Source organism: Rhinolophus ferrumequinum, chromosome 16, assembly GCF_004115265.2.
Source record: "Rhinolophus ferrumequinum isolate MPI-CBG mRhiFer1 chromosome 16, mRhiFer1_v1.p, whole genome shotgun sequence".
Taxonomy (NCBI): Eukaryota; Metazoa; Chordata; class Mammalia; order Chiroptera; family Rhinolophidae; genus Rhinolophus; species Rhinolophus ferrumequinum.
Genome location: NC_046299.1, coordinates 48,481,435 through 48,501,444, shown reverse-complemented (window position 1 = coordinate 48,501,444; position 20,010 = coordinate 48,481,435). Strand labels below are relative to the sequence as shown.

The 20,010-nt window shown below is 47.6% G+C and overlaps 1 protein-coding gene across 4 annotated transcripts in view; it reads left to right on the top strand.

Annotated features, from left to right (window-relative positions):
* The window catches only part of LRRC20 (leucine rich repeat containing 20), an 88,703-nt gene that overhangs the window by 29,254 nt on the left and 39,439 nt on the right, over positions 1-20,010 (top strand). For 3 of the 4 annotated variants that reach the window (XM_033131223.1, XM_033131221.1, XM_033131222.1), the window contains exon 3: positions 19,800-19,949. In XM_033131223.1, coding sequence (XP_032987114.1) covers positions 19,800-19,949 — 150 coding nt within the window. Of the gene's footprint in view, positions 1-19,387; positions 19,407-19,799; positions 19,950-20,010 lie in introns of those variants that run through there. The other variant, XM_033131224.1, reaches the window with a different exon arrangement.

The window sequence follows — 20,010 nt, the reverse complement described above, 5'->3', positions numbered from 1 at the left end:
ATCGAACCGGCAACCTTGGTGTTATTAGCTCCATGCTCTAACCAACTGAGCTAACTGGCCAACCCTCTTTCCAGTTTTTTAAGATTATGGATAAAGCCTATAAACATCCACATACAGGTTTTTGTATGGATCAGAGTTTTCATTTCTCTTTGGCAAACACCCAGGAGTGGGATTGCTGGGTTGTATATATTAAGTGTATGTTTAACTGGGTAAGAAACTACCACAGTCTTCCATAGTGGTTGAGAGTTTCCATTCTACCACAGCCTTGTCAAAACTGCTTATGGTTTTTAATTTATTGCGTCTTATAAGTGTGTAATTGTTTCTCATTGTGGTTTTAATTTACAGTTCTATGATGATTAATGACGCTAAGCATCTTCTCATGTGCTTACTTGCCGTCCGCGTATCTTCTTTGAAGAAATGTCTATTCACGTCTTTTGCACGTGAAAAAAAAAAAAGCGTCGTTGGTTTTCTTATTAAGCTTTGGTGGTTTTTTATATATTCTGGACGCATGTCCTTGATCAGATATGTGTTATGCTAGTATTTTTTCCAGCTTGTGACTTGTTTTTTCATTCTTCTAGCAGTAACTTTTGAGGAACAGACATTTTTAATTTTGATGGAGTCCAACTTGTCATTTTTTCTTTTATGGATAGTACTCTTGGTGTTGTATGTAAGAAATCTTTGCCTAACCCAAAGTCCCAAAGATTGCCTCCTGTCAGAGTCATTTGGGGGTATTGGTTAAGTATTCAGATTCAGGGACCCCACGCTAGAGCTTTAAAAGTAAAATCTTAGAGGGTGGGCCTGATGATTTGCATGTTAACACAACCCTGTGTGATTCTTCCGTAGCTTCACAAGGGCTGTGCAGGGAAGGGCATTGCCTGGGCAGGCCTCTGGACACGTGTGTGTGTGTGTGTGTGTGTGTGACAGAGAGACAGAGAGACAGTGAAACAGAGAGACAGACAAAGAAACAGAGAGAGAGACAGCGAAAGAGAGAGAGACAGAGAGAGGGGAAAAAATGAATATGAACGTGGATATGATCTATCCCCAGGGAGTGAGCAGCAGCGTGCCAGGAGCTGTGAGATAATCAAGTGGGGAGACCAAGGCTATTGAGAGAAGGCACATGTTGCCTTCTTTCCTCCTCCCCAGGCTCACCCACTTTGGCCAAGCACCTTGCTCCTGCTGTACTCACCAGCAGATGGCGACCTGTCCCGGGCTGACCAGGAGGCAGGAAGCTGAGGTGTGGCTAGATGAGGCGGTTGCTGGGTGAGTGCCCAGGTCCTGACAAGGCCTCTCACTCACTGCCCAGCTCATGCCCTGTGTTTATGTTCCCGGCTGGCCCCTACAGGGATCTGACTTTGCCATCTCTTTCTTGAGTAGGGTACTCAGGAAGCACTTACTATATACTCACCAAAGCTGAAGGATACCTTCCTTCCCTTTGGTCAAACACTGCTGCCAGCTCCTTTTTCAACACACACACATGGAACATCTATTGTTTGTGACCCACCTGGAGGACCCAAGTGCCCCGGGAAGCCCAGTCTGGAGGGGGAGGTACACACACACACACACACACACACACACACACACACACTCTCTCACATACACTTGTACTCTCACCCCTCTCTTCCTCCAAGGGAGGTGGGCAGCCAGGGCTATGGTGGGAACAGCTCACCTCCAGCTCCTTTCGGAGGCCCTCACCTCCGGCCTACACGTTCTGCAGAGGTCACACCTCCTGGCCCCTCAGTGCTTACTTCTGCCACACAGCCCGTGCCCATAGTCTGCTTTCTCCAGAACCCAAGGACCAGAAAAGGTTCATGTCCACAGGCACCCTGGAGAGTGGGCTGGTCCTCCTGGCACCCTGGTTTGACATATGAGGACGCTGAGCCACAGAGGAGCAAGGTGACTGCCAGAGCCACCCAGGAAGGTTTGAAAGGAGCGGAGACTCCAGTTCAGCCCTCCTGACCCTCAGGCCAGTGTTCTTCCTGCTACCCCCAGTTTTCTGACAGTGGATCCACGGGCGCCCTTGGCATCTTCCACTTGCTAGCTTTCCTTGGTCCCTGCCACCCCCGCCCCGAGCAGCCAGCACTCAGGCCGCTTTTCCTGGAGGATACCCAGAGCTGGTATACCCATAGAGAAGCTCGTGCACAAAGGAATGTCCAGGTAGTGCTGCTTGTGACAGCCCCGGACGCCCACGAGCGATGGCTCGGATCCATCCATTGTGGATGGTTTGCGGGTGTCTTGCGGCTTTTTCAGGACTGCTATAGCAGTGGTGGGAGATGACCCCACAGCCCTAAGGTGGTGACTCAGGTCTCTCTTTTGGAGGTCTCTGCATCCCCTTCTAGAACTTTGGAAGCTCCAGTGGCCAGGAGCTCCACCTGCCCCCGTTCCAGCCCTGCTGTGGACCTCAGACTTCTGGAGGGAGGGAGGCTAAGCTGAGGATCGGTTGTGGGCGACTCCAGCACAGCCCACCTGCTCCTTGGCTTCCCACTGACCGCAGTGCAGCCTGGCACACCGTTGGTGACCAGAATGCACCTGCCGGATGGGTGGACGAATTCCCTCGTCCAGCAGGTCCAGTCACCCGGTCTTCTCTCCTTAGTTCTCCCTGCTCGTCATTCTTCTGTGGAAACTGCTCCAGCTGTGAGGACTGGTCCAACCCTGAGAGGTCTCCAGGGAGGCCCCGTGGGGAGCCTGAGACCTAGATGACGGTAACTCGGGGAGGTGACGCAAGTCCTGGAGGCAGGCCACTGGGCAGCACGCTGACTACGTGGCAGAATATAAAACGTACTAAATGAGGATCGGTTTGGCTTCTACTGTCTTGAATTGTATACACAGTGGGTATTGGTTTAGCACTGTGCTAAGGGGATTGCATAGAAGAGGTGGCGTTTCAGCCCACCCTTAAAGGGTAGAACAGGTTTAGGGGAGTAGGTGTGGGATGGGAGTGAGGGGAAGGCATTCTAGGTGAGGGTGTCTGAACAAAGGCTTGACGGCATGCAAACAGGCACTTGGGACAGGACTAGCAAGATTGTGACACAGAAGAGTAAAGAGAGCTGAGGCCGGAGGGAGGCAGAGGTTGGCTTCAGATCTCAAAGGACCTCGAGTATCACCTTCAGTAGTTTCTACAGTGAAGGCATATCTTTCACAGGGGTTAGGTTCTAAAAAGAGTCCGAAAAGTGAAAATCACCTGGAGTCAAAATGAACGACAATGAGCTCACATTTATTTAATACCTTCTTTGTGCTAAGCCGCCTCCATTGCTTTAATCATCAGCCCTATGATTTAATTATCATTCAGCCTTATGAGGTGGTTGCTGTTATTATCCCCATTTTCCAGAGGAGGAAACTGAGGCACAGAAAGGCTGAGCCACTTCCCTAGGCGAGGGGATTTGAACCCAGGCTCTGTGGCTGCAGAATCCACATTCTTACCCTTGTGTTAACTGACCGACTCTTAACGGATAGACTCTTGTGCTGGTGGGGCGCCAGGTGAAGTCGCTTGCTTGTGGACAGCAAACTCATATAGGGAAACATGTACCTTCAAACACTAGCGTCACACGCAGCATCTGAAGCAGCATTTCAGAAAGTTCGATGAGACCCTGAGCCGCCTCTGCTGAACTTGATCTGGCAGCAGTGGGATGCCCCCTGGCAGATTCTGAGCAGAGAGTGACGTGATCCACTCAGGGTTTAGGAGGATCACTGCTAGGCACTGGATGGAGGTGAGACCAGGAGAAGGGAAACCAGGGAAGAGGCACTTTCTGTATGCCAGGCCTGTGTTGGTGTGGCTTTGTTCTGAGTGGGGCCAGTGGGAGGAGACATACAAGGAAGGAGAAGCTGTGAGTGGGGGTGGCAGCTGATTTGTTGTGGGGACGTACAGTTTGAAACCTGGTCCTGATGTAACAGAAATAGGGAAGTCTGGGTGGGCCTTTTAGGGTGCATAAGGGGATTCTGAAGAGTTGGGGTCCCCCAGGGACACCCCTGAAGACGCGCATAGCAAAGGCTCTGGAAACACCAGCATAGCCAGCTGGAAACGGAGATTTCTGCAGAAGTGTTGCGAGGTGTCCTGACTCGGCCCCCACCCTGATTCTGGGGTTCCTGACTGCTCCAGTGCATCTTTCACCCTTCCCTTCCGCACAGACCCCCGGCTGCCTGGCTATGTGTCACCGGCGCTTAAAACAGCATTTTTTTTTTTGATGATGAAGAGAAATAGTCTTTGAAATCATTTGCATTATTATGTAGCTCCGAAAGTGTTGTCAGAAGAATGAAAACGTGGTGGCTCAGAGAGATAACCAAGTAGATAATTTTGCGGCATCAAAAGCTTGTGTTGCTCAAGTAGGAAAGTGTTAGCCTTGGGAGGTGATTGGCGAGGCTGAGGCATTTATTAAAATCAAATATTTCCAGAAATACAAACATGGCTCCAGCCGATGAGGCAGCCGGGAACACAGGTACACGACGTGGGGTCCTGGCAAAGACAGTCATTCTGGAATGGAGCCCCTGACAAACCCTGGGCTGGTGACACAGGCTGAAATGAGTGATCTGCTTTCCTGTAGGGGTTAGGAAATTGTGGTTTGTTCTGAGACAGGTGCTGCAGAAAGTCAGTATTTTCTAGATGAGGTTGAATTTAAGAGCCTTTTAATTGGCATCTGCCCCATTTTGTTTGACTGTGTTTTGCTAAAATGCATGTTTTCGTCATGCACCAATTCATCCCTGGGATTTATTATTCTATCAAGCTCATTTCAGCAAACGTGCATTCACTGTGTGTTGTATCTGTGTAACGCTCTGCGGAGGATGAGATGAGAGAAGAAAAAGGAGGTAATTACTGAGCTCTGGCAGGTGTCCCATTAGGCTGTGTATGTGCTGATATTTCTGCCGGGACGATCCTTTGGCCAGAGCGGGTCATACCCTGCTCCTCCTCTTCATCCTCGTCTCAGTTAAATGTTGCTTCCTCTCAGAAGCCCTCCCTGACTACCCTCGTAAGGGTTGTCACTTACCTCAGCTACTTGCTCTCTCATCACGTTTTATCTTCTTGAGAAAGCATCACTATTTGACTTTCTCTCAGGTATTTGTCTCTGTGTTTACCACTGCTCTCGCCATGCTAGACTGGAAGCTCCTTGAGGTCATCGATTCTGTCTTGCTTACCACTGTATCCTCGGACAGTGCTGGCATGTCCTGGGTACTCAGGAAATGTTTGTCAAAGGAATGACTGCGTCTGATTTTCTCAACAGGTCTGGACACGTGGTGTTTTCGCACCGCTCATAGAAGGGGAAACATCTAGGAGGCTGCGTGACCTACAGGGGTTTGCCTGGATTCTCACAGCCAGCAAATCTTGTGCTGGACTTTGAATCTGAGTCTTTGGCCACCCGTGCCCTCTAAAATATGCCACTGTCTCAGTGGGACCTAATCCCTGCCCTCAAGGAGCTCTCTGCCCAGGCAGGAAGAGCGACACAAACATATCAATAACCCTCACGTAACACACACGGGATAGGCGCCTGACAGAGGCAGCAGACACGCGATGGGGGCTCAAGTGACATCAGTAGAGGACACGAGCGAAGGCTTTGTGGAGAGGTGGCACTGAAGTAAGGCCTTGTGATGTGGTGTGGATGGGAGAGAAGGTGTTTAAGGCTAAGGGAGGAGTGCCAGCAGAAGCAGAGGTGGGAAAATAAAGGGGGTTTTCAGTGAACAGTGAGCAGCCTGGTGTGGCTAGAGGGTGGAGCTTTGATGAGGAGTCTCAAGAGAAACATCTAAAAAGGGAGGTCAGATCTGGATCCCTCGGCAGGAATGCTGGCCGGTGGAGAATGGGTTCATCCCATGTGGCACTGGAGTCCCGAAGGTTCTGGAATGGAAAGAGGTGTTCCATGCCCATCGAATGGAAGGGTAGGGATAAGGTATGGAGCCCGGGAAAGAGATTCCTCAGTAAAAAAATGGCCATGGTCATTGTCAAGGTGGATTCTAGGGTTTTTAAAACTAGTTTCGGATGACGGCAAAACCATATTAGAATAATCATGTCTTTGCCATAGAGGGCATGGTTTGTTCTGGCTGTGAACTCAAATCCTAGACAGATATTAGCTCATCCCAAAAGGGCATTACCAAAAGATGTACCCCCATTTTACAAAGGGGATCCCAAGACCAAGCTTCCTGGTGGAGAGGGGTATGGTTAAGTTCAGAAGTGTTGGCCCAGCTCTGTGCTAGGCCTGCAGAGTAGTCAGCAGGAGGACGCATGCTCCCCTCATCAAGGTCACCACTCGTAGGTCCTGGGGCCACTCTGCAGATATTGACCAGATGGGAGCAGATGGTCCAGGACAGGCACGAAGGCAATTGTCCTGAGGTTGGAGGTGAGGGGATTGAGGCACCCTTCCTGGTGGAGCTGGGTCTGGGCTGGTGGGAGGATTTGCGGGGGCAGAGAAAACAGGGGAGGGGGCTCCCGACTGTGGGAAGGGTGTGAGCCAAGTCCGAGTGGTGCGTGAGCTCGAGAACTGGCAGGTGGACGGGGTGTCGTTGCTCAGGCAGTGGGCTGGGTCAGGCGCTCGGAAGTGTTGGCTTTGGCTTCCTGGGTCTATTTTATCAGCCAGCTGTGGCCTCAGGAGGCCCAATTACTGCTTGGAGAAAGCATTCCTTACAGGACTGGATTCCTTATTATGTTAAGCTCTGAGTGATTGTTTGAGAAGAGGTGTTGTAAAACTCCGATCAGTCAATAAGTGTGCGGCTCTATTGGCCGTGGGGCACTGCTTGTGTGGGTAAGTGCAGTCTCTCCTGCTCTCAGCCTCGGCCCCATTCTCCGCTGCCCTGCTCAGAAGTGGGCGCCAGGCTAACCGAGCCGTCTGGTATCTTATCACGCGTGGAGATACCCACAGTACATGTGGGCTCATGCCCTGTGGCCAGCAGCCCCAGCTGTGGCAAGCGTACCGCCAGGTCAATCCTGAGGCTTCTCTCTGCCCAGCAAGTCAGACCAGGGAAATTTATTCTGGGAGGTGCATTGGCTCCTACTGTGCATTGGGCATGGAGCTGGGCACGTGGTGGTGTTGGGGAGGATGAGAGGTGCAAAGACACTGTCCCTGCCTGCAAGAAACAAGCATTTGCCTTCCTTTGACCACGGGCATGTGACATTCATGGTTTTTGCCATAACAGAGGGCCCGCTGTATTCTCATTCATAGGCGGAATAATGTGGTCCCCTCGTGAAGTCGGATTGCCGTGGTTTGCAGCCACTCACTAGCTGTGTGAACTTGGGCAAGTTACTTGATCTCTCTGATCAAGTTAAGTCTGATCTGAGTTAAGTCTCAATTTTCTCATCTCCAAAAGGTTCTTACTTTCCAGAGTTTGGTGTGAGGATGAAGATTGTGTCATGCCCATCTCTGTTTAGAATGGTGGCCAGTGCGCTCAAAGCTGTGATTATTGTTACTCAACATTTTTCTTTAAATGAAGTTAGCTTAAATAAAATTGTAAAAGGACTTTATAGTAGCATTACTATAAGTGGAAAATCAATATAATTCTTCATTCATCCTTGATAGCCACAAAAATAAATACGAAAACAAAACACTGTTATGAAATCTTAGGTATCCATATTGGGCTCGAATCTGCTTCCCCTTAAAAAGAGGGTAAAGCAAGGACCAGAGATGTGATGAGCAGTTCTGGACTGAGAATTGGAAATGGGACTTTCTCATCATGGGGCTCATTGTCGTTTGTACACTGATCACCATCTAAATACTGCTTCTCAAAGTGTGATTTAAGGACCAGCAGCATCAGCATCCCCGGGGAGTTGGTTAGAAATGCAGATTCCTCAGCTCCAGCTCAATCAGAACCTGCTGAATCAGAACCTACATTCTAACAAGATCTCCAGGTGATGCATGAGCACATTATGGTGTGAGAGCTTTGGTGTATAGTCGCCCGTTTTGTGCATTCCACACTTGGAGAGTTCATTCTCTGCACTATACACATGAGAAGCTTAAGGCCCGATTAGAATCTGATTCGGCAGATCAGAATTCAGGTCTCCAGACTAGCTCTGCAGGGCAACGTCCTCCAGAGGAAATCAAGCGCCACCCCGTCCTTATTTACTGTGTGACCTTGAGCAAATTCTTAACCTCTCTGAGCCTTAGTTTCCTTATCTGCAACACGGGACTGACTGATAATAATACCCTCCCTCAGAGGTTGTTGTCAGGATTAAAAGAGATGAGGTTCAGTAAGTGTTGGCTGCTGTTATCCTTGTAGAAGGAGTTGGCCTGCCCAGGCCTCTCTGAGGTCTGGCTCAGTGTGTGGCCTCCACTCAGACCAGCTGTGGTTGCCTCAGAGCTGTTGGTGGCCATACTGTTGACATTGTGGCAGCTATTTCTGTTCCCTTTTGTACTTGCATGTTAGAGATGAGTCATCAATTAAATTAATTTAACATCATATTGGTGACTGTGTGTCATTTGGTTGTACTGCTGGGGGTTTACTTTTGATTTTTTTTTTTTTACAGGACTTTATTGGGGCATAGTGTGTACTTCCAGGACTTTTTTTACAAGTCAAGTTGTTGTCCTTTCAGTCTTAGTTGTGGAGGGTGCAGCTCAGCTCCAGGTCCAGTTGCCGTTGCTAGTTGCAGGGGGCACAGCCCACCATCCCTTGCGGGAGTCGAACCGGCAACCTTGTGGTTGAGAGGACGCGCTCGAACCAACTGAGCCATCCGGGAGCTCAGTGGCAGCTCAGCTCAAGGTGCTGTGTTCAATCTTAGTTGCAGGGGGCAGAGCCCACCATCCTTTGTGGGACTCGAGGAGTCAAACTGGCAACCTGTGGTTGAGAGCCCACTGGCCCATGTGGGAATCGAACCGGCAGCCTTCAGAGTTAGGAGCATGGAGCTCTAACCGCCTGAACCACCTGGCCGGCCCTACTTTTGATTTTAATATAAGGGTGTGTTTTTTTTTTTGTCGTTGTTGTTTTTTAAAGGTGGTTGATGCTTGCCAGGAAGAAGCAGGGATTGTTTTGGCAAGTCCCAGATTCCATGACAACACACACGATTGTCTCCTTGTCATGAGGTTGTTAGACTTTCTAAGTGACTGCCAGGGACCCTCTTCTTCCCTCAGGGAGCAACAGAACCGAAGCACATCCATGTAATGAATTTTCACGAGAAAACAATGTCTTTGCATCCTCCCAGCGTCGTTTCCTATTTACTGTGTGCATACCGTCTGCCGCACTCTGGGCCAAACCCCTTGCAGACATTTTATTTCATGCTCAGAACGATCTGTAAGTTGGATCATCTCGTCCCCATTTTTTCTTAAAGTGAGAAATAATTCACACACCCTAAAATTCACCATTTTAAAGTATAACATTCTGTGGTTTTTAGCATAGTCACAAGGTTGTGTAACCATTACCATGATCAATTTTAGAACATTTTTATCCACCCCAAAAAGAATCTCTCCCAAGTCTCTGGCAACCACCAATCTCCTTTCTCTCTCTATGGATTTGCTTATTCTAGACATTTTAGATAAATGGAATCACACAACCTATGGCCTTTTGTGACTGGCTTCTTCTTTCACTTGGCATAACGTTTTGAGGGTCATCCATGTAGCAATACTTCATTCCTTTTCTATGGCAAAGTGGCATTCGTATGGTGACACCACATTTTGTTTATCCATTCCTCAGTTGCTGGACATTTGAACTACATGGTATTTCTACTTTTTGGCTATCGTGAATGATGCTTCTGTGAACATGTACATACAGGTTTTTCCTGAATTCTCGTTCTCATTTTATGGAAGGGGACACTGAAGCTGAGGTTAAGTAACTTGCCCGAGATCCCACAGCAAGAAAGCCCCATCCCAAGAAAAGCCTCAGTTTGGATCCTGAGGAAGAGAAAGAGCTCTCAGGCCCATTCTGCAGCCACCTGTTCCTTTTTACATTCTGGCTCTTGTGTGGTTGGAGATCGTCCAGATGTCGGGTGTGATGGCTACTGGTGGGGGCACGCCAGGAGCTCAGCTTTGTTCTTGGAGGCAGACACTCCGAGTCAGGTCATTTCCTAGAGAGGTTGGGACCCTGCAGTAGGTCAGTGAGAAAGCACCTGGAGATTCCCGATTCCCAGTGTGCAGCATTTGTCCTTGGACTGTTGGCTGCACTCCGCAGTAGCCACTCTGAGCTTGGCCCTGACGGGATTTCAGCCCTGTTGCCCTCGACCCCATCAAAACCACCTTCCACGGACCCAGACTTCTCAGCACTAGAGGGAAAACATTCCCCGGGGGTAGTTGGATATTAGGGATGTCACTTTTTTTTAAACTGAGGGTATTTGTAAGAAGTAATAAGTGCTTGTAAAAATATCCCACAGTACAGAAGTCTATCAAATAGAAAGTGGAAGAAACAACTTCCCTAAAGCCATGGCCACGTTCAAGTTAAATGGTCTCCACAGGTTCCCAGAAGATACCACGCCCAGTTCCTCCTTAGCCTGAGTGCCTTTCTGCCCTTCTCTCTCGCTACCTGCCAGTGCCTAGTGTAAGTGCTGTTGTGGTGGAACTTGCTCGATTCCTGCAGTCCTCAGCAACTCCTCCACCTTTTCTCTCCGAGGGACATGATGTGGGGAAAGGCTGGGAAAGGCTGCTGTAGATATTGGAAGTCAAGCACCAGCAAAATCCCTGAACGTAGTTAGTTGTCTCTGGGGGAGGGGGTTTGTCAGGAGCGGGTAGAGCCTGGGCTCCTATTTGTCTTCAACCTTCTAGAGCTATCTGGCGCTGTAAACACTGTGCACAAATAACTGTTAACCCCCACCCCACCCCCCGCCAATTATGCGCGGTGGGGCATCGCTGCCATGTCGGAGCCAGTCTTTGATGACTGGTGGTTTGACTCACTCTCTGCATCCCGCACCTCTCGCTTTGGGGATCAAGCAGCATTTCAGAGACTGGCAGCCCGAGTCACAGAGGCCCAGCTGTTTACAGTTTTGCCTTTTATGCCAGGATGCCAACACCCAGCGCTTAGCTCTTGAATATACCTGGTAGTGCTGGGAGTTGGAGCCTCTGGAAGGGGTGCTGGCTCTGCCCAGCAGGCGCAGGTCCACGTTTTCATGTTCATGTTCCAGAAAAATGTGTTTTCTGTAAGTCAGCCTCTTGAATGAGAGCCCCGTCTCACTTGGGTCCTCTGTTCTGATGCCCTTGCACAATCCCATGTCTTATCCTGTTAAACTGAGCTCTCTCTCGAGGTAGGGCAGCCGGAGAGCCTGGGTTTGAGTGATAACTCTTCTGTTTACTTACTTTGCCTCAGTTTCCACAATGATAAGGCAGAGTGAACATAATAGCACCTACTTCATGGGGTTGTTAAATTAGATAAGATTTGTCAATGTTTGCAAAAGTCCTCAGGCACATAGGAAGGACCATATAAGGGTAGGCTTTGATTATATTGCTGTTTTTTAGGACTGTCCTCTGGCCATGGCAGGAAGTGAGTGTAGTGCAGTGTAGACTAATGTAGTGCCATGGAAAGACCATCGCTTTGCAGCTGGACTACTCTGGTTCAAATCGCAGCTCTGTGCTCATGGGCATGGGGATCCCACTTCACTGAGCCCCAAATCTCCCCGTCATGGTGCATGTTCTAGCCTGTTCCAAAGCGTGACAATTCAGACACATGTGGCTGCGGCTCGCTGCCTCTTCTCTTTGACAAAGTGCCTTTGCTCAGTAGAATCATGGAGTCACAGAATGCCCAGCCTGGTTGAGACCCCCCCAATCCCATAGTCCTGACCTTCACTTACAGAAAAGGAGACAAAGCCCCGGAGCAGGTGTTTCCCGGAGACGCCATGGCTGACAGTGGAGGGGCCGCAATGCGGGCAGGGCCTTCTGAGCCCATCCTGGGACTGCTTCATACTGAGGGTCACTTGTGCCTCTTTCAGAGCCAGAACCAGGAACAAGGCAAGAGAGAAGGATAGAGAGACAGTGGTTCTATCTTGACATATCCTGGTCTGAGGGGAACTGGGAGGCACACGGGGCACACTAACTTTCCGTGGGGTGAGTCAACCTAAAGCCGCTACACAGGCGTGGACCAATCAGCGCTCACTAAATGGGAGTAATTGTCATTATTGTCACCACGAGCATCAGCCAGGGCCGAGTAACCGGAGCTGGACGGAGGCCTGGTCCCCCTATGCCAGTGATTCTCAAACTTGAGTGGGCATCAGCGTTGGAGGGCTTGTTAAAACACAGATGGCTGGGCCCCACCCCGGAGCTGGTTCTGCAGGGCTGGGGTGGGGCCTGAGAATGTGCATTTCTAACCCGCTCTGGGGCGAGGTTGATACTGTGGCTCGAGGGACCCCACTTTGAGAACCACTGAGTTGGACGCGCCCTTGCCCCTGAGAGTGGTCCTTGAGCCTGCCTGGTAGACATGCAGGCTCTCAGGCCCTGTCCCAGACCTGGGCAGCGTCCTCAGCCTAGCAGGACCCCCCCGGGTGATTCTTACTGGGAAATTGGGAAAGCGTGGGCTAACTGACCTCCAGTCTCCTAACGCTGAGATTCTGTGAAAGAAGTCGTTTGTGAAGAAAAGACGTTCTGGGTGGGACCAGGTCACCCTGGCCAGATTCCTGCTTAGGAGCCTTGCTCCTGGTCAGGCCGCAGAGCGCAAGTCCCTGCCAGCCCAAGTCCCTGACACTTTCTTTCTGTGACTTGGATCGCGGGGACTCTGTGACCCTCTCTGCGTCCCCCTGCCAGGCCCGGTCACCAGCCCCACCTCTCAGCAGGGACTGAGCAGGGATCAGAGTTTTGTGTTTCTAAGAAACAACATGAACTTGATTCAATCTTCTTGACTTCCTTCAGAATGTTCTGTTTACTTTGTGGATTTTGCTGGTTTTGCCCAGGTTCTGCCCACCAGTTACTTTTCATCAGGCATTTATTAGAATTAATGCGATAACCTTTAATAAAAGGCCCATGCATTGAATCAAAAGCTTTTTTATTAACACAGTGTACTGGCTTACTTAGAGGTTTGCGGAGATGCAATTTGGCCTTCTTGCAATAATAATTATAATTATGATAATCATGCCTGTGTTTATTATAGTGACTTCCCCCAAAGATCTCTGTTCTCGACTGTAGCTCAGATATTGGTGGCTGGGGACGCTAGGCTAAGGCACGCTTGAGTCCAGCTGCTGTCCCTTGTCACTAGTACTCCTGAGCCCCTGTTGGGGTCTGTGGGCATGCATGCCCCACCAAGTAGCATGAAATGGTGCCGGTGCCAGAGCCTTCCTCTCTGAGGACTCTCGGAACAAGGGCAAGGCTCCAGGAAATTGGAGAAGGCAGGGCTTGGAGGTGGAGTCCCAGAGGAATAAAAGTCCTCTGGGCCATGGCTCCCCCCAGCTTGCCTTCCCTTTCTCCTCTGTGACACTAGTAATCTCATTCATCAGCGTCCAGCCTGAACTCAGGATGACCAACTGTTCTGAGTTGTCTGGGACGGAGGAGGGGTCCCCCGGGATGCAGGACTTTCAGTGCTGAAATTGGGACTGTCCTGGATAAACCAGGACAAGTTGGTCACCCTCCAGGAATCTTTGCATTTAGAGTCTTGTGCTCCATCATTTTACCAAAACAACAACTTACCTATCAACACGAGCCTCATTTTCCTCCTGTGAAGGTAACTCATGGTTCTTATGGAAATTTAATGACGTAATATATAAAACGTGCCTAGTACCATGCCTGGCACATAGTAAATACTCAATGGTGTTAGCTATGTTTGTTTTACTGAGTTGAGTGAGACTTTCGAGATCACCCAGCCTCCGGCTGGTTCAAGAATCCTCTCTGTGGTGACCCTGCTTGATCACACCCCATGATGTGGCACTCACTTCCTCACATGGGATCCTTTTTTTTATGACTGTGAACTATTCCCTGTCCCATCAGCTCTGAGGCCCGCAGGGAATGGGACCCTCTTCTTGATGACACTGCATGGCTCCTTGAGGATATCTCGCCTGTCTCCAGCCTGGGTCTTCTCTTCTCTGGGTGGAATGCCCCCTCCCTTAGTGGGACCTAGCCCCCAGCCACATCTTGGCCTTGTCCCCTGGAAGCAGTGCTATCTTCCCCTGTAGCCCTTGGGCCCAGCATGGAGTTTAGCTCAGCTCAGGAGGCTTTCCTGTCCTGCATACAGGTATAATGGGTATAGATGGTACCCATCCTCCTAGGCCTGGAGCAGAGTTTCCTGAGAACCAAAGGTGACTGGCTCATGAAGAAGGCTACGAGGCCTCTTTCCCCTAAATCATGGAAAGGCCTGGGGAGTTTGGAGCCAAGCCCTGGTTTTCTACTGAGGTGCTCAGCTTAGACTCCCCTTTCTCTGGCCCGACCTAGACACAGGCACCTGGACAGATTCTTGACTCGGGGCAGGACAACAGGATGGCTTCTTCATCAGCCTAATCTCCTCCCCTATATTTAGCAGTAGTTTCCTTATGTGTTCAGAGAGTATAGTTCTTACAACCCAGCACTAATATAATAGTAAGTAGTAGTTTTTATGGTTATTATTATTCCCGCCACCAGGGAATGGACATGAAGCATGATTTTTTTTCCTTGTGCACAGATGGGAAGATGGCTGGGCAAGGTTGAGATTTGTTCCAGCAAGTCTGGGGACCTGGATCTCCATTTTCTTGTCCCAGGGACCGGGAAGAATTGTTCCCAAGATCATAGACCTCTCCTCTCAGCAGGGACTGGAGGCCACGGGTTGGTGCTGTGGCCTGGATGGTGGGGAGGGTGTTTGCGTCATTTACCGTCCATGGCAGTCAGACAGTGCTGAGCAGGAGTTTCATGGACACCAGCCTCTGGGGTCAAAAGTGGTGTCCCCAAGAACAAAAAAAATCATAGGAAAGTCCCAGGGCATAATGCAGAATAATGCCTGGCACACAGTATGGCCTCGATAGCTCTTTGTGGAGAATGAATGAAAGGAACATGTGTGGATACATTCCAGCCCTCAGCACCCTCCAGGTGTGGGGCGAGGGCTTGTGTTGCTTGAATTGAGACTAGAAGACAGGGGTGCTGTAAGTTTGGGGTGCTGTGTGAACGGCCCAGGTGGTAGAAACAAGGCTGTGGGCTGGGCATTTCTGGGCTAATCTACTCGGGACAGACCTCTGCTTTGAAGACGCTTAGAAATAACTTGAATAGCTATGGTGTTATATCTCTTCTACCTTCATTGTGAATCTACAATCACTGTGTGATTCCTCAGTGGTGCCTGCGTCCTGAAAGTTCCATCTCATAGTTTCTGCTCCAATTTAATACAAAGAGTTGTTGTCTTTCTTTCATGCGTCTGCCTTTCTGTTTCTCTTATTATCATTTTTTAAATTTTATTGGGACCTATTGGGGGACAGTGTGTTTCCCCAGGGCCCATCAGCTCCAGGTCGTTGTCTTCAATCTAGTTGTGGAGGGCGCAGCTCACTGGCCCATGTGGGAATCGAACCGGCAACCCTGATGTTCAGAGCTCGCGCTCTAACCAACTGAGCCACCCGGCCGCCCCTCTGTTTCTCTTATTGATGGAGACTGGTTGCCCTCAATTTATCCTTGAATTTGCAGGTTATTTTTTCCAATAAAAGTTATTTTTATGTTAAATTTATTTTTTTATTTTAAAAGTAAAGTATCGCTAGATATACTTGAAAATATATTTTATACATATGTAGTGGTACTTTACTTACTTAAAATAAGCAAACAGTGGGACTATGAATAGTAAGAAATTGCTCAAATTCTTTGTAATAACTGTTTAACATTCTAGGTGTTCTCCTTTCTGTCCTTCCCAGGCTTGCACACTTTTTCACCTAGTTGGAATTACAGCATGCATGTAAATTTTATATTCTGCTTTTAAAAGACCTAAATGCTATAACTTGAACAATTAAACAAGAAAAACAATGAACAGACATAGGTTGATAATACTATTTAAGGAGGTCTGCCAACATTTGGGGGAGAAACAATGCCGGAACTCCAAACAGAAAAATAGCGAGACATGAATAGGATTTTCCACAGGGGAAATAAAAATGGTTAATTAACTATAAAAGATAATCAATCTCATTATTGAAAGAATTACAAATTAAAACAAGGGATACCATTTCCCCTGGTCATATTAACAAGGATTTTTAAAAAGTAATCCTCTTATTTGTTATACAGGATATATGTAAATTGATATAAATATTCTAGAAAGCAGTTTGGCAATACATATGCGAAGCCACGTATTTGTTTACCGATTATATGTCCTCTCTCGTGAATATCTTATGTTCCTGTCTCTCTTAGGTGGTCTCAATTTTTTAATTGAATTATATTGAACATAGATCCTTTTTCACCATCGGTTGCTTCCTTTATTTTAAGTATCTAGGTGTTTAATATTTCTTTATACAGTTAGTTTTGTTGATCTGTTCCTTTGTGATTCCTTTGTAGCTCCTCGCTTTAGAATGTCATCCTCGTGTAAGAGGTCATATAAATGTTACATTCTGTTTACTTCTGATTTCTGTGTTTGATTTCAAAAAATATTTAAGGTGTAATTCTATCTAGAGTTCATTTTGATTTTTAGGTTAATTGAGAGTCTCTCTCTTTTTTGTTTTCCCCAAATTGTCAATTGGTTATTCTAACATCAGTTTTTCATCCTTCCCTTCCCCAATTTATTTGTGAGGTTTCCTTTAGCGCTTATTAAATTACGACATATTACTTATGGACTAAATTTTATCAGCTATTACTTTCTATGTATGATCTGTTTTCTCTATTGCCCTCTGTTTAATTATTGTAGCCTTGGGGCGGCCGGATGGCTCAGTTGGTTGGAGCACAAGCTCTTAACAACTAGGTTGCTGGTTCAGGTCCCACATGGGATGGCGGGCTGTACCCCCCCAAACTAGATTGAAAACGGCAACTGGACTTGGAGCTGAGCTGCATCCTCCACAACTAGATTGAAGGACAACGACTTGACTTGGAGCTGATGGGCCCTGGAGAAACACACTGTTCCCTAATACTCCCCAATAAAAATAAAAATAAAAATATTGTAGCCTTATAATATTGGTTATCAACCCACCTTTTTCTTTTTTAGACAGTCATGCTTGCTTATTCCTCCAGCTGAAATTTAAACCCATTTCATCAAGTTAAAAAAAAAAAGACCAAAAACTTTTTTGGGATTTGAGTAGGAATTACATTAAACAATCTATAAATCAATTTCCTATAAAAAAAATCAACATTATTTCAATATTTTGACTTGTCATCAACGAACGTGTTACAGCTTCACATATAAATCCATTTTTAAAAACATCTTTGTGAACTTTTCTACTTTTCTTAATATTGTTCAGATACATTTCTCATTATGACTATATATATTTTATATTATAGTTGCTGTTTGTTGCTGGCATATAGGAATATTATTGATTTTGTGTGTTTATTTGGCTCAACTACTTTGCTGAGGTCTTTTTAATTTGTGTTGTCAGATAACTTTGGATTTTTAAGGTTATGCAATCATTTCATATGCACATAATAATTCTTTTGTCTGTTTCTAATGTTTATGTTTTCTATTTCTTTGGCCAGAACTTCCAAGACCGTATTCAGGGGTGCTGGTGATTGATGGAAGGCATCCTTTTTTGCTCTTTGTTTTAAAGGGAAAGCTTCTGACATTTTCCGTGAAGTTGCTCCTAGCTTGTAGGAGATCTATCACTTCCACCCAAAGGGGCTGATATGATTTACAACCACAATACAGACCCCTTTTTAGCCTTTTATGCTTCTGGCACAAAGCACTAAGTGACTTGTTTGGAAGTGTTTGCTTCTTCTAGAATCCCCAGCCTGCCCCAAACGTTGAGCCTGCAGAGCTAGTCCAGTTCTAGCTCTCATCTCTACTGAAAGCCTGACTTCCAGGGATTGGCTCCCCCTGTAGGACTTTGCACTCCCTTCTGCCAACCTCACCTGCTGAAATAAAAGCTGGTGGTTCTTTGACATCGGACAGCAGTAGGGCTGGGGTCACCTAACACAACCATGGACCAGAGGAGGCAATAAACACACTTCTTCATAGGATACCCTACAAAGGACCCCAGTGGACCCTCAGGCATCTGGACTTTTGTTCCTACCCCACCTGTCTTCTTTCTTTCTTTGAGCCAGCTGAGTGAAGTCTCCAACACCCCTACCCTTCCCGGAACCTGCTAGACTTCTGCTGGCACTGTGCTCTTGGGGTCTTCCCAGTCCAGTGGGAAAGCAGACACAAAAGGGGCTTAATACGATACAGGATGAAGAGGTTTCATTCGCACTATATGAGAATTAGAGGCTGCTTATGGCAGTCAGAGAAGGCTTCTTGGAGGAGGTGACACTTGAGCTGGTTTTGGAGCAACAGTAGGAATTCTATGATGCAAATGAGGGAAAAGGGCTTCAATTCTGATTATTTCTATAGACTTTGCATTATTGTTGCTGTTCAGAATTGGATCTTTATAAACTATCTTTTCTTGTTGTCTATTTAGGAATATTATTGATTTTTGCATATTTAATTTGGAATAATCTACAAAGGCTTAGTGGCCTGGGGGAAGCCTGGCCTCTTTGGGGAAAAGACTAGAGTTTGCTGAGAGAGAAGTGGGGCAGTGCTCCTAAGTCAGTGAGTACTCCTGGGGTTCAGGGGTTAGGGGGAGGCGGTGATCACCAATGAGTAATGGGGGCACATAGAAAGGAAAGAGAAAAACAGCATCTGTAGCATTCCTGCTGCATTCCTCAGGCACTTTGTTAATATATTTAGTACTTTTTATTGTGTTTAATTTTCCTGATAGCCCTATTAGGCGGATACCCCCATTTTACAGATGAAGAAACTGAGGCTCAGGGAACTTATGTGACTTAGATGAGCTGGGTAGCCTCATGTCTGAGCCTGCGTGCTTTCAGTTTCCCCGCAGCCATATGTATAAAACAGTTTTATTGAGATAATTCACATAGCATACAATTCATCCATTTAAAGTCTATAATTCAGTGGTTTTAGTATATTCACAGAATTGTGTAACTATTACCACAATCAAATTTTAGAATATTTGTGTTACCCCCACAAAGAAACCGTCACCCTTTCATCGCCATCCCATAATCCTTCCATGGCCCCCATCCTGCGGTAACCACTCATCTACTTTCTGTCTCTTGTGTTTGCCAGTTCTGGACGATATATATAAATGGCCTCATATAATGTATGGTCCTTTGTGACTGGCGTATTTCACTTAGCATAGTGTTTTCAAGGTCTATCAATATTGCAGCATATATCAGTACTTCATTTGTTTTGAACATTTGGGTTGTTTCTATGTTTTGGCTGAGTAATGCTGTAATGAACATCCACGTGGACACATGGTTTCATTTCTCTCAAGTATACACTAAGAGTAGAATTGCTGGGTCACAGGGCAACTCGAGGTTTAACCATTTGAGGAACTGCAAGACAAGTCTCCACAGCGGCTTCCCTGCTGCCTCTGGGACGAGGCTTGTCGTCAGAGGGACGGGGCTGGGAAGAAGGTCAAACGACAAAGTCTATGTGGATTGCCTGTTTTCAGAGAAGAAGACGATCATAAAGTACTCCTAAGACTGCAGCTTCACTGTTGAGTCTTTGATGGGTCCAGAGGGACTTGTGGATTCTGTAGGGCCTCAAGGACATTGCCATCAATGGTGGTCGTCACTGTGTCCACAGAGCTCTGCCTTCCACATTCCGGCTAGGAGGCTGTGGGAATAGAGAAGGTTCTGGAATAAACCCTAAGGTTCAGGGTGTGAAGTAGGGACCAGTGGGATTCGTGGTGATGAAAGCTCTTGGAAGAGGGAGGGCAGGGTTTGGAGCTGGCACAGCGGGGGAGGTAGGCAGGAGAGCAAGAAGGCTGGGAAGGGAGACTGGGTCGGGGCCGTGTGGTTTGAGACAAGTCCTTGGGCAGCTGTGGCCCCTAACTCTGGTCTGTCTTTGTTCTTTGGCTGCAGATCTGGCTGAATGCAAGCTGGTTTCTTTCCCCATCGGCATCTACAAGGTCCTGCGGAATGTCACCGACCAGATCCACCTCATCACACTGGCCAACAATGAGCTCAAGTCCCTCACCAGCAAGTTCATGACCACGTTCTGTCAGCTCCGAGGTAGGCTCTGCTTAGTTCACGCCGGGGGTCCGGCATAGCTAGCCCTCATCCTGCAGGCGTG